This window comes from Cebus imitator, unplaced genomic scaffold (assembly GCF_001604975.1).
Source record: "Cebus imitator isolate Cc_AM_T3 unplaced genomic scaffold, Cebus_imitator-1.0 Scaffold256, whole genome shotgun sequence".
Classification (NCBI taxonomy): domain Eukaryota; kingdom Metazoa; phylum Chordata; class Mammalia; order Primates; family Cebidae; genus Cebus; species Cebus imitator.
Genome location: NW_016107571.1, coordinates 2,897,386 through 2,911,217, shown reverse-complemented (window position 1 = coordinate 2,911,217; position 13,832 = coordinate 2,897,386). Strand labels below are relative to the sequence as shown.

At 45.0% G+C, this 13,832-nt stretch overlaps 1 protein-coding gene across 1 annotated transcript; it reads left to right on the top strand.

Moving 5' to 3' along the window:
• On the top strand, positions 1-4,742 carry LOC108283170 (pepsin B-like). The gene is made up of 5 exons (XM_017499377.1): positions 1-56; positions 565-721; positions 1,883-2,000; positions 2,512-2,630; positions 4,539-4,742. The coding sequence occupies exons 1-5, from the start codon at positions 1-3 to the stop codon at positions 4,740-4,742; spliced, it is 654 nt and encodes a 217-aa protein (XP_017354866.1).
• The last annotated feature ends 9,090 nt before the right edge of the window (positions 4,743-13,832 follow it).

Below are 13,832 nucleotides of genomic sequence, written 5' to 3'. Positions count from 1 at the left end.
ATGAGGGTCCTGGTCTTGGTCTTGGCTTGTCTACATCTCTCAGGAGGTGTGGAAAGGTATGTATTGGGATTTGGCTTAATTGTGGATTCCAGCCTCCAGGGAACATGACAAGCTAGGAAACAGCAAAGGCCTTCCTCTGTAGACCTCCTGGAACACCAGTCAAGTTGACCCTTGCACTGTGAAATGAACATCCACTGGGGGTTAAGACTTGAAATAGATGGATGGTGTGTGTAGGTGTGTGTGTGTGTGTGTGAGTGGGTGGGTGGGTGGGTGTGGGTGCTGGCTAAGAAGGAAGGATGCACACTCCCTACCCCAAACTTATAGAAAGAAACAATATATTTATTCTCTGTAAACAATATATAAACACAACACCCCCAAAATATGGTCTGATCTGGTCTATTCCACACTGGGAATGCTGGATGACAGCAGTGCGTAGAATGTGCTAAAATCTGAGAGCATTGCTTACAGAGGGCTCTTATTGAGTAGAGAGATTTGAACCCTGCAGGTCAGGTCATTGAAGGGGTTGCTTTCATGGTGCCAAGATCATTCCATCAGTCTCTGCAGGATCATTCTGAGGAAAGGCAAGTTTATCCACCAGACAGTGGAGGAGCAGGGCGTACTGGAGACGCTTCTGAGGCACCACCCAAAGGCTGATCCAACCACCAAGTATCATTTCAATAATGATGCTGTTGCTTATGAGCCCATTACCAACTACATGGATGTGAGTGATGAGGCAGGAGTGTCCATAACCCTTATATAACCACCATTCTTAGACATTCACTTATACTGCTCATTAGCTGTAATTTTTGACAAGTTACTAAACCAAAATCTTACTATGGTAAGCCCTTTCTATGGAAAGAATCAAAACAAGTTGTGAGTTGGTACCATCTAAGAGTATAGTAATTCCTTTTCCTTCTTTCTTTTCTCTCATTGCTGGCCCATCCTGCTAAAGCCCCATTTATATGGTTAAGTGATCCATAGTGGAAATGTTCAAGTCAACTGAGAGATCTGAAGGAAGTCCTGGCAGTGAGTTGCAGGGGAAAGAAGAAAAATGCAAGTGATGCTGTCAGGCAAAAGCTCCAGTGGTTCCGATACTGCATCTCTCCCTCTTTGGAAAGATGCAAAGTCCCCAGAGCAAATGTCTGAATGTTCTCAAGCCCACCATGTCTCATCAGGGCATCTCGACATTCTGGTGTCCTGTGGACTGTCCTTAGTGAGATGTTGCAGTCTGAGCTGGAAGCCGCATTAGGGATCTTCTATTTCAACTCCCACATTTTACAGATGAAGAAACTAAATGCAGATAAGTGACATGACTGGCCCAAGTTAACTTAGAGCTTAAACTACCTTCCAATGAAAAGCTCTTCTTGCTCTCCATGCGTTCTCTTCTCCAGCTCCCTAGCACCCTCTGCTAGTGTGTGACCGGGAGAGAGGAAAATGGTGGTAAGAGTATCTAACATTGAAAGGAAAGGGGAGAGGAGTATGTATATGTGTGTGTGTGTGTGTGTGTGTGTGTGTGTGTGTGTATGTGTGTCTGGACAGTGGAAAGAAGAGAAAGCAATTGTTTCCCCAATTCTGGGTACTCCAGTGTAGCATGGTAAATCCATGAAGATATTAGCTTATTGTAAAAGTAGAAAACACATTTGGAAGAGGATATTGCCTTGCCAAACTAAGTCTTGGCTGGCCAAAGGCTTGTAATTAGGGACAAAAGGTAGAATCTTGACAGGAACTAAATCCAGATAAGAAGGAGAACTTGTGGGATGAGCCTCTCATTCCCCCCAAAAAACAATTTGGGCAGAATGTGGCTTCCTGTGGGCTAACTCCTTATCCATTCTTAAGACAAGGTTTGGTTGCTTAATGAAGGTGATAAACCTTTCTTTTTCAGTCTTTCTACTTTGGAGAGATCAGCTTTGGGACATCACCCCAAAATTTCCTAGTCCTCTTTGACAGGGGCTCCTCCAATCTGTGGGTGCCCTCCATCTATTGCCAGAGCCAAGCCTGCTGTGAATATGTCACCGTCACCCTCCACACCATGAGGGGAGCAGATAGAAGGGCGGATCTGGGATTTGAGTGCAGGTGCATTATTCTAAGTCCAGAGCCGTTTGTGCATATCCATCACTTATCCTCCCTCTGTTTGGAACATCTAGAAATTGCTCTCAGTCTATGACTTCAGCACCACTTTTCAGAAGTGCTGACTCTTTTGGAGACAGACAGCAGAAACAGACTAAGGCTTCCTTTCCTTCCACCCAGCTCCCTCCTGTGGTCCAGTATTCCTCGCACAACTGAGGCAATCTTTCCCTCAGGGAATGGTCAGTTGGAAGGAATTTGGGCAATGTGTGTCATCCAGGGGGATAGGCTTTTCTAGAATTGGCATAGTTTGTCTATAAGCAAAAGATCTAGGGTGATGCCCTATCCCAGCCCTGGACTGATGAGCCCAATCCATCAAGGATAAGTACTTTCATGTGTTTTGGAAAACTGCAAATGACACTAACATTCCATGGTGTCTTTCTGCAGCCAGTCACAACAGGTTCAACTCCAGCCTGTCCTCCACCTTCAGAAATAATCGGCAAACCTATACACTGCCCTATGGGAGTGGCAGCCTGAGTGTGTTCCTGGGCTATGACACCGTGACTGTGAGTTGTGTTCTCATAGCCTCTGACGGTCTGTGGTTTGGCTCCCATTTCTAGAGTCTTACACTATTAGAGAAATCCATACTTACTAATTAGGTACAAGCTTCCCAGAAGCTGAGTGTTGGAGGGAACACAAAGACTGTCTAATTCAGCCTTTGCCCCAAGACATAATTCTCTTCCACAGCAGTCCTGACTGTAGGAAGCCTCTATGTTGTGCTCAAGTTGTGTGTCTTCTTGCAACTTTGCTATGTGGTCCTAACTTTGCCCTCTGGAAACACACAGATAAGGCTGTTTCCTCTTCGACCCAGTCGCACTTTGAATATTTGAAGACAAATCTTTCTACTATTTCTTTATTTCTTTAAACACCTACAATTCCTCTAATCGTTTTTGCACACAGATTGTTCAGTATGAAACCAGTCAGTTCTTTCACTGTCCGTGGAAGTGGAAACCAGTTATAACTCCAGAAAAAAACTGCTTCCACTTTTCCAACATCCACACTTTTTTTCAAGACACACGTGATTGAAAAGGTTGCTCTTCATGCACACGAATGTTCATTGCAGCACTGTTTACAATAGCAAGGACCTGGAACCAACCCAAATGCCCATCGATGATAGACTGGATAGGGAAAATGTGGTACATATACACCATGGAATATTATGCAGCCATCAAAAATGATGAGTTCGTGTCCTTTGTAGGGACATGGATGAACCTGGAAACCATCCTTCTCAGCAAAATGACACAAGAGCAGAAAATCAAACACCGCATGTTCTCACTCATAGGTGGGTGTTGAACAATGAGAACACATGGACACAGGGAGGGGAGCACTACACACTGGGGTCTGTTGGGGGGAAATGGGGGAGGGATGGGGGGTGGGGAGGTAGGGAGAGATAGTATGGGGAGAAATGCCAGATATAGGTGATGGGGAGGAAGGCAGCAAGCCACACTGCCATGTGTGTACCTATGCAACAATCTTGCATGTTCTTCACATGTACCCCAAAACCTAAAATGCAATAAAAAAAGAAAAAAGTAGAACGATTTGTAATCTTTTGGTTATATACCCAGTAATGGGATTGCTGGGTCAAATGGAATTTCTATTTCTATGTCCTTGAGGAATTGCCACACTGTCTTCCACAATGGTTGAACTAATTTACACTCCCACCAACAGTGTAAAAGTGTTCCTATTTCTCCACATCCTCTCCAGCATCTGTTGTCTCCAGATTTTTTAATGATTGCCATTCTATCTGGCGTGAGATGGTATCTCAATGTAGTTTTGATTTGCATTTCTCTGATGACCAGTGATAATGAGCATTTTTTCATATGTTTGTTGGCCTCACGTATGTCTTCTTTTGTAAAGTGTCTGTTCTTTGTAGGGACATGGATGAACCTGGAAACCATCATTCTCAGCAAACTGACAGAAGAGCAGAAGATCAAACACCGCATGTTCTCACTCATAGGTGGGTGTTGAACAATGAGAACACATGGACACAGGGAGGGGAGCACTACACACTGAGGTCAGTTGGGGGGTAATAGGGGAGGGACGGTGGGGGGTGGGAAGCTGGGGAGAGATAGCAAGGGGAGAAATGCCAGATGTAGGTGATGGGGAGGAAGGCAGCAAATCACACTGCCACGTGTGTTCCTATGCAACAATTTTGCATGTTCTTCACATGTACCCCAAAACCTAAAATGCAATAAAATAAATGGGAAAAAATAAATAAAAAAAAAAAAAAAGAAAAAAGAAAAGGTTGCCCTTTCACCTTCCGCTTCCACACTTGTGGTTGGATTCTGGATGAAAGAAGCCAATGTCTTCTCCCCAGGAGGGTTTCTGGATCCCATATCAAGGGGAATGTAAGTCTGGGAAGCCATGTGATTTGTGCACCTGAACTGTCAAGCTAAATTGTCTGCTTGTCATAGGTTCAGAACATCATCATCAATAACCAGGAGTTTGGCCTGAGTGAGAATGAGCCCAGTGACTCCTTCTACTACTCAGACTTTAACGGGATCCTGGGAATAGTCTACCCAAACACGGCAATGGGGAATACCCCAACAGTGATGCAGGGGCTGCTGCAGCAGGGTCAGCTCACTCAGCCCAACTTCAGCTTCTGCTTCAGCCAGTGAGAACCTTCATCCTGTGAAGGGCTCAGAAAATGAGGTTCCATGCAGATTCTACACAACGCAATACCAGATGGGGCCCAGGTGATGAGGTGCTCTGACACGGTCAGTATAACTTGCTATATAAAATTCATGCATTTCAGAAAATTTGGGGAAAATCCTACTTTAAGTACACTTTAAGAATTTTAAATTATATTAGCTATAAGCTGCATGATGACTCTTCATAAAATTGAGTAACGGTCCCTCAGTGTTTAGGAGACTGTATTAGCACTAAAAAACAAGCCTCATGAGCATTACTAGTAAAGAGAAAATGGAATAATAATCATAATGCTATGTCTGGATTTGTAAAGTGTTCTTCTAGAAATTACTTCAAATGACATCTCAAAAATCCTCAGGTTAGCCCCGTCTTGCCAGGGAGCAAATGGAGGCCCAAACAGGTTGTCAGCATTGATCAAGGTCACTCACGGTAGGTGGGAAGCCAAGATTCAAACTCAAGTACCTTGATCACAAATCCAGTGCTTTTCTTGCTCCCCTCGGCACTGAACTTTTGTGCCAAACTTTGTGTCTTGTTCCTTCCTTCCCAAACACATGATCCTCAAGCACCTGAAGTTCATGAGTCTTTCTTCTAGGACTGGCCAGGATAAGGATCACTGAAGGCCAAAGTCCTTCCAGTATTGTGTAGTTGATGATGACCCTAGCGGGAGCATGCCTCTCCGAGCGCACTTGCGGGCTCTCTCAGGGTTCCCTGTTGTTTTCACTTCCTCCCAGGGAGGGTTTCTCTGGCATGCTTTTCTAGTTTGTTTGTGGGTGCCTGGTTTCCACTTCTATCTTCTTTATGGGCATAGTGTCTAGTAGTTTGGTGTTAGTCTGAGAAGTCTCCTCCTGTGCCTCAGCAGGCTGAGTCTAAAAGCAGCTCAGAGGACAGTGTCCCCTCGTCTGCAGCACCCCGGTGTCTGAGGGAGTGTGGGAAGGAGAGAGGAGAGAGCTGTCTCACCCACTATGTGTGGGCACTCACCCTCTTCTGCATCTCTCCCCAACCAAGCAACCCGCCAGTATGGTGGAGAGCTTATCCTTGGGGTATGGACCCCCAAGTTTGTTCCGGTTGGATCATCTGGACCCTTGTCACCCAGGAACTGTATTGGCTACCTCCTTTTTAAGGCCAACTTCATTCTTTTTTGTTCTTTTTTCTTTTGTCTCCTCTAACTGTGTATTTTCAAATAGCCTGACTTCAAGCTCATTAATTCTTTCTTCATCTTGATAAATTCTTCTGTTGACAGAATCTGATGCTTTCTCCAGTATGTCAACTGAATTTTTTAGCTCCAGAATTCCTGCTTGATTTTTAAAAATTATTTCAATCTCTTTGTTAAGTTTATCTGATAGGAATCTGAGTTGCATCTCTGTGTTGTCTTGATTTTTATTTTTTCTCAAAATAGCTATTTTAAATTCTGTTTGAAAGGTCACATATCTCTGTTACTCTAGGATTCATCATTGGTGCCTTATTTAGTTACCTTGGTGAGGTCATGTTTTCCTGGATGGTCTTGATACGTGTGGATGTTGGTTGATGTCTGGGTATTAAAGAATTACGTATTTACTATAGTCTTTGCAGTCTGGATTTGTTTGTACATCCTTCTTGAGAAGACTTTCCTGGTACTTGAAGAGACTTGGGCTGGGTGTGGTGGCTTATACCTATAATCCCAGCACTTTGGGGGGCCCAGGCAGGAGGATCACCTGAAGTCAGGAGTTTGGAAACAGCCTGGCCAACAGGGAGAAACCCCCTCTCAACTAAAAAAAAAAAAAAATCGAACAAACAAACAAAAAACCAAAAAGTCAAAATTAGTCGGATGTGGTGGCATATGCCAGTAATCTCAGCTACTTGGGAGGCTGAGGCAGGAGAATTGCTTGAACCTGGTAGGCAAAGGTTTCAGTGAGCCATTATGCTCCAGCCTGGGTGACAGAGCAAGGCTCTGTCTCAAAACAAACACACACACACACACACACACACACAAACAAAAACATAAAAGAACTTGGGTGCTGTGATCTAAGTCTTTGGTCACTGCAACTGTGTCTGCATTAGGGGGCAACCCCAGCCCAGTAACAATGTGACTCTTGCAGGCTTGTAGAGGTACCGCTTTGGTGGTCTTGGGTATGATCCAAGAGAACTCTCTGAATTACCAGGTAGAGACTCCTATTCTCTTCTTTTTCCTTACTTTTCCCCAAACAAACAAAGTCTCTCTTGCTTTGTTCTAAGCTGCCTGGAGCTGAGGGAAAGGTGACCCAGGCACCTCTGTGGCCACCACCACTGGGACTATACTGGGTCAGACCTGAAGCCAGCACACCACTGGATCCTGCCCAAGGCCCATGGTGACCACTGCCTCACTACCACTGACTTTCACTCAAGGCCCAAGGGCTCTTCAGTCAACAAGTGTGAATCCAGGCAGACTTGTGTCCTTCCCTTCAGGGTGCTGAGCCCTCTCCCAGCCTAGGGTGGGTCCAGAAATGCCATCTAGAAGCCAAGGCCTGAAGTAGGGGTCCCAGAAGCCTGCTTGGTATTCTACCCAACCTTGACCAAGTTGGTAAACAAGCTGCAAGAAAAAGTCCCTCTTAATCTTCCCTTTCCTCTCTCAAGCAGAAGGAGTCTCTCTTTGTGGCCACCATAGCTGGGGATGTGCTGGGTTACACCTGAAGCCAGTGTGGTACTGGGTCTCAGCCTAGACCTGCAGCGGGTACTGCCCAACTACTGCGGATGTTTATTCAAGTACCACGGGCCCCTGAATGAAGGTGATGAATCCCGCCATAGCTGGGTTCCTCCCTTCAAGGCAGTGCATTCCCTTCTGGCCCAGGGTGTGTCTAAAAATGTCATTCAGGAGCTGGGGCCTGGAATGGAGGCCTCAGGACTTTGCCTGATGCCTTATTCTATTGTGGCTGAGCTGGTATCCAAGTTGCAAGACAAAGTCTTCTTTACTCTTTTCTCTCCTCAAGCAGAAGGAAGGCGTCTCTTTCAGAGCTGCAAGCTGTGCTGCCTCAGGTTGAGGGTGGGGTGGTGCAAGCACTTCCTTGGCTGCCCCAGCTGGTGTCTCATTGGGTTGCATGCACCGCAAGTCTTCCGGCCCCTAGCCCAGCACAGTGCTAGAACTTGCCCAGGGATTGTCCTTATAGCCTAGACTGCCTTTCAAGTTTATTTAGGACCCCAGAGCGCTTTAGCCTGTGGTGCCAGGGCTAGCTGGAACTGTTTCTGACCCCTGGGGTGGACAATTTCCCTCTGGCTAGGCCTGGTGCCCACTGAATTCTATCCTGTGTTGCTTTTTGCAGCACTGAGTTCCGATGCAAAGCCCCACAATCACTGTGCTTTGCCTTCCCAAGCATGTAGATTCCCTTTCCGCACCATGCAGTTGCTGCTGCTGCTAGGAGATGACAGAAGGCTGTGTCAGCAATTCAAGAATGTCTTTCCTATGCTCTTCAGGCCTCTTTCCTAGCTATGATGTTAAAATCAGGTACTGTAATTGCTCACCTGAGTTTTGGTTCTTATGAAGGTCCTTTCTTGTGTGAATAGTTGTTTAGTTTGGTGTTCTTGTGGGAGGATGATCATTGGAGGCTTCTGTTTGGCCATCTTGGTCTGCTTCCTCTCCCTCTGAACTGAAAATATTTGTTTCAAAAATAAAAGTGATAAAGACTTATCTTATAAGATATCAGAACTATTCCGTGAAATATTTATTAATGGAAAATAATGTAACGTTCACAATTACCTTTGTATGAATTGAAATGTATTTGGTTTTCCTTCCTCAGGCTATTTGTTTCCCTTCAATGATGTGCAATTTTCCTTTTTCCATGTGCGTAGTTCAGTGCTTATGCAGGTCAGCCTGTTGGTGGGGTGGTCTCTCAGGCACTGAAAGAAGTAGAGGTGAATGGTAATTTCAGTGGTTCTTTTCTAAGGGATAGGAAAGATTTCTAAGCCAATTTTCAAGTTACTGTGAAATGGAAAAAAATGTTTTGGGTCAAGAGAACAGAAAAACATATCTTAGGTGTTAGACAAATAGTAAAACATGAGAATACTGGAAATCTTGAGGAATAATGTATGCCAATGCATATTTTTACCATTCAAAGAAGAAAGAAAGAATACAGTGGGCACCATTTAACCTAAAAGATGCAGACTATTCCATTGCCTGGGGAGTAACTTGGTTGATGGAAGCCAAGATATAGGCTATAGTCTGGAAAGTGCCATTCTGAGACATGTGCACTGTGGACAGCAAAGCAGCTGGGCAGAGCCAGTCAACAAACTGGGAGAGCAAGACCCATCAGGACCTTTACCAATAAGGTGGGCCTCAGACAGGAATCAGGTCTGGAGAAAGAAGAAAACTTAAGATTTGTTGAGCATTCTCTGTGTGCCAGGCACGTCCAGTTGGGGCCAGGTACTCCTACCCTGTGCTCCCATGGCACCCCACAATAACCCTATCTCCCCAACTAGTCTCTGAGTTCCTGGAGGACAGGGATGTGTCGTCGATTTTTGGCTAATGTAGCCGATGGGATATTGGGGATACGATGGAATGTGACTTCTACTATGCTCTTTCTTTCTTATTTTTTTTCAAGTTGAAGTTTTGCTCTTGTCACCCAGACTGGAGTAAAATGGTGCCATCTCAGCTCACTGCAACCTTTCCCTCCCAGGTTCAAGTGATTCTCCTGCTTCAGGCTCCTGAGTAGCTGCGATTACAGGTACCCGCCACGACCCCCGGCTAATTTTTTTGTATTTTTCGTAGAGACAGGGTTTCATCATGTTGGCCAGGCTGGTCTCAAACTCCTGACTTCAGGTGATCCACCTGCCTTGGCCTCCCAAAGTGCAGGGAATACAGGAGTGAGCCACTGCACCCGGCCTACTATGCTCTTTCTTGAATTACTCTGGGAGAAGCTGTCTGCCATTCTAGAAGCCCTGTGGAGAAGTATATCAAGGAAATTCTGAGGCCTCCTGCCAACAGCCAGCGCCAGCTTGCCAGCTAGATGAGTGACATATCTTATGAGTGGGTTCCCCAGCCCTCGTTAAACCTTAAAAGACTGCCCCAACCAACATCTTGACTGTAACTTCATGAGAAAACCCAAGCCAGAACCACTCAGCTAAGCTACTCCTGAATTATAGAAACCATATGAAATAATAAATGTTACCTTATTGTTTTAAGTGGCTAAGCTTTGGAGTATTTTGACAACGATCAGGGTCCGGAGTAGCTTGGTGGTTGAATACTGCCAACACCAGAACACTTGAAGAAGAGACATTTATATATTAAACCATTTTTTATCAAGTGCCCAGTCTGTGCCAGGTGCCCAGATCATGATCCAATCCAATCACCTCCCACCAGGTCCCTCCCCAAACATTGAAGATTACAATTCAACATGAGATTTGGGTGGGGACACAGAGTCAAACCATATCTATGAACATGGCCATAAACCACCTCCTTCTTAAGTGGGTTAAAAGGAGGCTAGATGCGTTGAGGACATTCTTGGCCCAGCCTAAAGACCTGCTTTCAAACCAAAGTTGGCAGCTGCCCCTGCACCTGCACCACTCTCTTATCTGCCTGGTTTAGCCCCAGCACTGAGGGGTACAGCCACTGGCAGTAGAAAATCTATGGCCTGGGGGTTATCAAGGTGAGGTGAAACACATACCTGCAACCTTAGCTTCCCAAGAGCCTTTAACCCCTCTTTCAGCAATACCTCTCTCTTCCTGGCAACTCTAGTCTGTTTTGTTTTGTTTTCCTAGAGGGTCAGCCTCTAGCAAAGTAGGTCACAATGTTCTTTACACCATAGTTCCACCACTCCTCCTAGGAGAGGAGAAGGGGGCAGTGGTACAAAGATGATGTTTCTCTGGGTGCAGCTGCCCTCTCCCCATTTTTGCCCTTGGCTGTAATAAGGGAAGAAGAAGCTGACGAGCTGGCAGCTGCAGCATCTTATAGTTGTTCCGTCCTTCCTCTATAGCTGTGCGGAAAAGCACAAGGAGCTGAAAAGGAGATAACGCAAAGGGATAATCGTGCCCCTTCCCTGAACTGGATTCCTTCCAACACCCTGCTGCTGACTTTGGGCACTGGGCTTGGTCCAACTGGAGGAAAATTACATGCTTTAAATGAGCATTCCAATGTATTGGCTCTACCCACCATGCGCTTTCCTAGCCCTGAGCCCTGGAACTGGGGACCCTAATTTCCAGTATATCACCCTTCATTCTCTCCCTGGGCTTCCGCATCCTATGGGGAAAGAACTCAGCCTCAGTATCCAGATAAAGCCTCCACTGGCAAGCAGTTCTTTTGGAGTAGCCGGGCCTGGGCTGGTGAGGGAGTCTTTGCTGGCTTTGCTGAGTTTCTCTCCCTCTGGGGAGAAATGAGTGACAGGAGATAAGAACATGATGGTCTCAGGACCTGAGGTCAGGAAGTGGCAGCTGTGCTGCTCCTACAATGATAAAAGGGACCTCATCCTGAAATATTGCTGAACCAAGAAGCTGAGCAAGGCAGCTGGTGTGGAAGCACGATGGAGAGGATTCTGCCCCAGGCCTGTGAGTCTCCCATCCTTTTTGTCTGTTATCCTACAGGTCGTGGGGTGTCCTGGGTATGGGGTGTGAAGGCTGGCATCTGTTCCAGTGAGATTTCTATATGAAGTCCCTCTGAGCAGAGGGACTTGAGCTCCAAGCCTGGAATAATAAAATGGGGCCCTGGGAATGGCCACTGATAAGTCCAAAGGCCCTTGGGTAGTTGAAACCCTGTGAGTCTCCTTGCTAGCACTAGATCCTAACCAGGAAGCCCATATGAGGATTTCTCGTTTTTGTATTTTTTTGTTTCAGGCTTGGCTGCTCTACTGCAGGTGCAACTAGATAAGGAATAACATAGCCTCCTACCTACACTCCAATCTTCTGAATAGTTAACTCCCCTTTCTCTTTTTTCTTCCAGCTCTGCATTTCCTTCTCTTTTTGCATTTCTTTCTCCTTCCATGATGAAGTCAGGACTAGAGCCCCTGCTGAATCCCAGTATGTTAGAGACAAGAGGGAACATATGGATCATTAATCTTAAACTCCTCATTTTATAGGTGAGAAAACTAAAGTGCAGAGAGGGGAAGAGACCTGTCCCACACCACTACCATCAGGATTTAAACTTATGTCTTGATGCTAAGCCTGGTGCAGTCTCTATTACCTATTATTCTCCACTCCTCTTTGTTTTGTCTTTTTCCCCCTTAAATGTCCTAACATTTTTTCTAATTCCTGGACTTTGGGCTGTAGATGTGAGACATGGCTAAGACCCAGATGGGGGGACTCAGGAGAGTAGAGTGGGAAGGGCATGAGCTTTGGAGTAAGACAGGGTGGAAATAGTAGATGCACAATAAACACCTGGAGAACAGATGGATAAATGAGTTGGTATTAATCTTAATCTTGCAGCCTTGAGCAAGTCAGTTTTTCTGAATCTCATCTGAAAAGAAGGGAATAATGTTTCCCTTGTACGATTGTTATGAGGATTAAACATATAAGCAAGATGATGCATGTAAAGCCTTTAAATAAAGCATCAGTCACCTCATATGCCATCTACAAAAGTTTACTATTTTATTGATAATAACCTTTGTTGAATACAGTAAGTTCCAAATTTCTCTTCAAAGAATCAGTATGCCATTATATTCAGTTTCTGTGCTCTTTGTTCTCCATTTTAAAGTTCAATTTCCTCGTTCTCTTCATCCCCTTGCCCCTAGTTTCAGTAAACAACCTTCCCACCAGCTCCAATCAGTAGTTCACATCCATTTCCCTGGTTACCTGCAACTATTCCTCTGACTGAAACTGCACGTCCCCTCACGCATCCCCCTCCTAACCCACATATTTAGAGCCCTGACTCATCCTGATCAACTTCTCCATCCCGAGTCACCACTGGTCACCTGCTCCATCCTGAGTCGCCCCTGGTCATCTGCTCTGACCTGAATCACCTTTAGTCACCTGTTCCATAACTGTCTTTTCTGCCGCAACTGCTCATCCCACCCCTCTGGCTTGTACCCCTGCTCTCTTTAAAATTGCCAATTGGAATTAGCTTAAAATGTGCTGTCCAAGCCTAACCAACAGAAGAATGACACAGTGGTAGGAGCTACCTGCATCAGGGATAAGAACCCCTTCCCCTCCCTTGTTTAGGTGTGTTCTCAACATTGCTCCATCCATGAGACTCACTCTTCTATAGAAGTAAATTGCCTTGCTGAGAAAACTGATATTTGAGTGCCATTTCTTTTGTGACATTGAAAGTTTATTTCTAACACCTTGAACAGTCTATTCTTGTGATAAATTAATGCATAATACCTGAGGAATATAATTACCCTGACCACTTGCTTCTGTGACGGAAAATTCATTTTACTTTATATCTTGACTCTAATTGATTTTAAAGCTTTCTGGCTCATGAAAGATGCTTAGGTCTTGTTGAGATTCTATTGGGAAAAAATATGATGATTTAGCAAGGTCTTACATGGACATAGGAAAGGTAAGTAGCAGTATCCACCAGTACACACCATGCTAATTCTTAGGTTGCTTCCTCTTCCTTTGAAGAGTTTATCAGCAAGTGAGACAGTATTGAGGACTTGCACGACAATAACTACTGCTTTCTCCTCTTAGGCTCAGCCTACAAGCTAGTGCATTACTTTACCAACTGGTTGCAGTATTGACCAGAACTAGCCAAGTTATTTCTTAAGAATGTGAACCCATATCTGCATACACAATTGATATATGCCTTCGCCACTGTGAATGACAAGATTGCTTCTTATGAATGGAATGATAGTCATGTCCTATATCCTCAGTTCCAAGTCCTGAAAGAAAGCCTATAGGAATTGGGTCCACAGTGAGTGGGAGACAGGGAGGGATAATGGAAAGTCCAAGCTCAGTCTCCCGTTCATTCTCACTAGCATAAGATTCTGAGAGGCAAAATCCTTTGCAGACAGTTTGTTTGTGAAAAGAATATGCACATTTCTGACAATTATGGTAAAATATAATATAAACACTAACTTGGATAGCTAGGGAGAAATGCTTGCGATGGGGACTTTAGAGGTTGTGCTTGGCATCTGACCATTCCCCAGAGAGTCATGAATGAGGGCAAGAAAAGCTGATTTCTGTGA

Excerpts from the sequence above, each read along its gene's own strand:
- LOC108283170 (XM_017499377.1), top strand. The coding sequence starts at position 1 with ATGAGGGTCCTGGTCTTGGTCTTGGCTTGTCTACATCTCTCAGGAGGT. Across the intron at positions 57-564 it reads CTCTCAGGAGGTGTGGAAAG|GATCATTCTGAGGAAAGGCA; the intron begins GTATGTATTGGG and ends CAGTCTCTGCAG. Across the intron at positions 2,631-4,538 it reads TGGGCTATGACACCGTGACT|GTTCAGAACATCATCATCAA; the intron begins GTGAGTTGTGTT and ends TGCTTGTCATAG.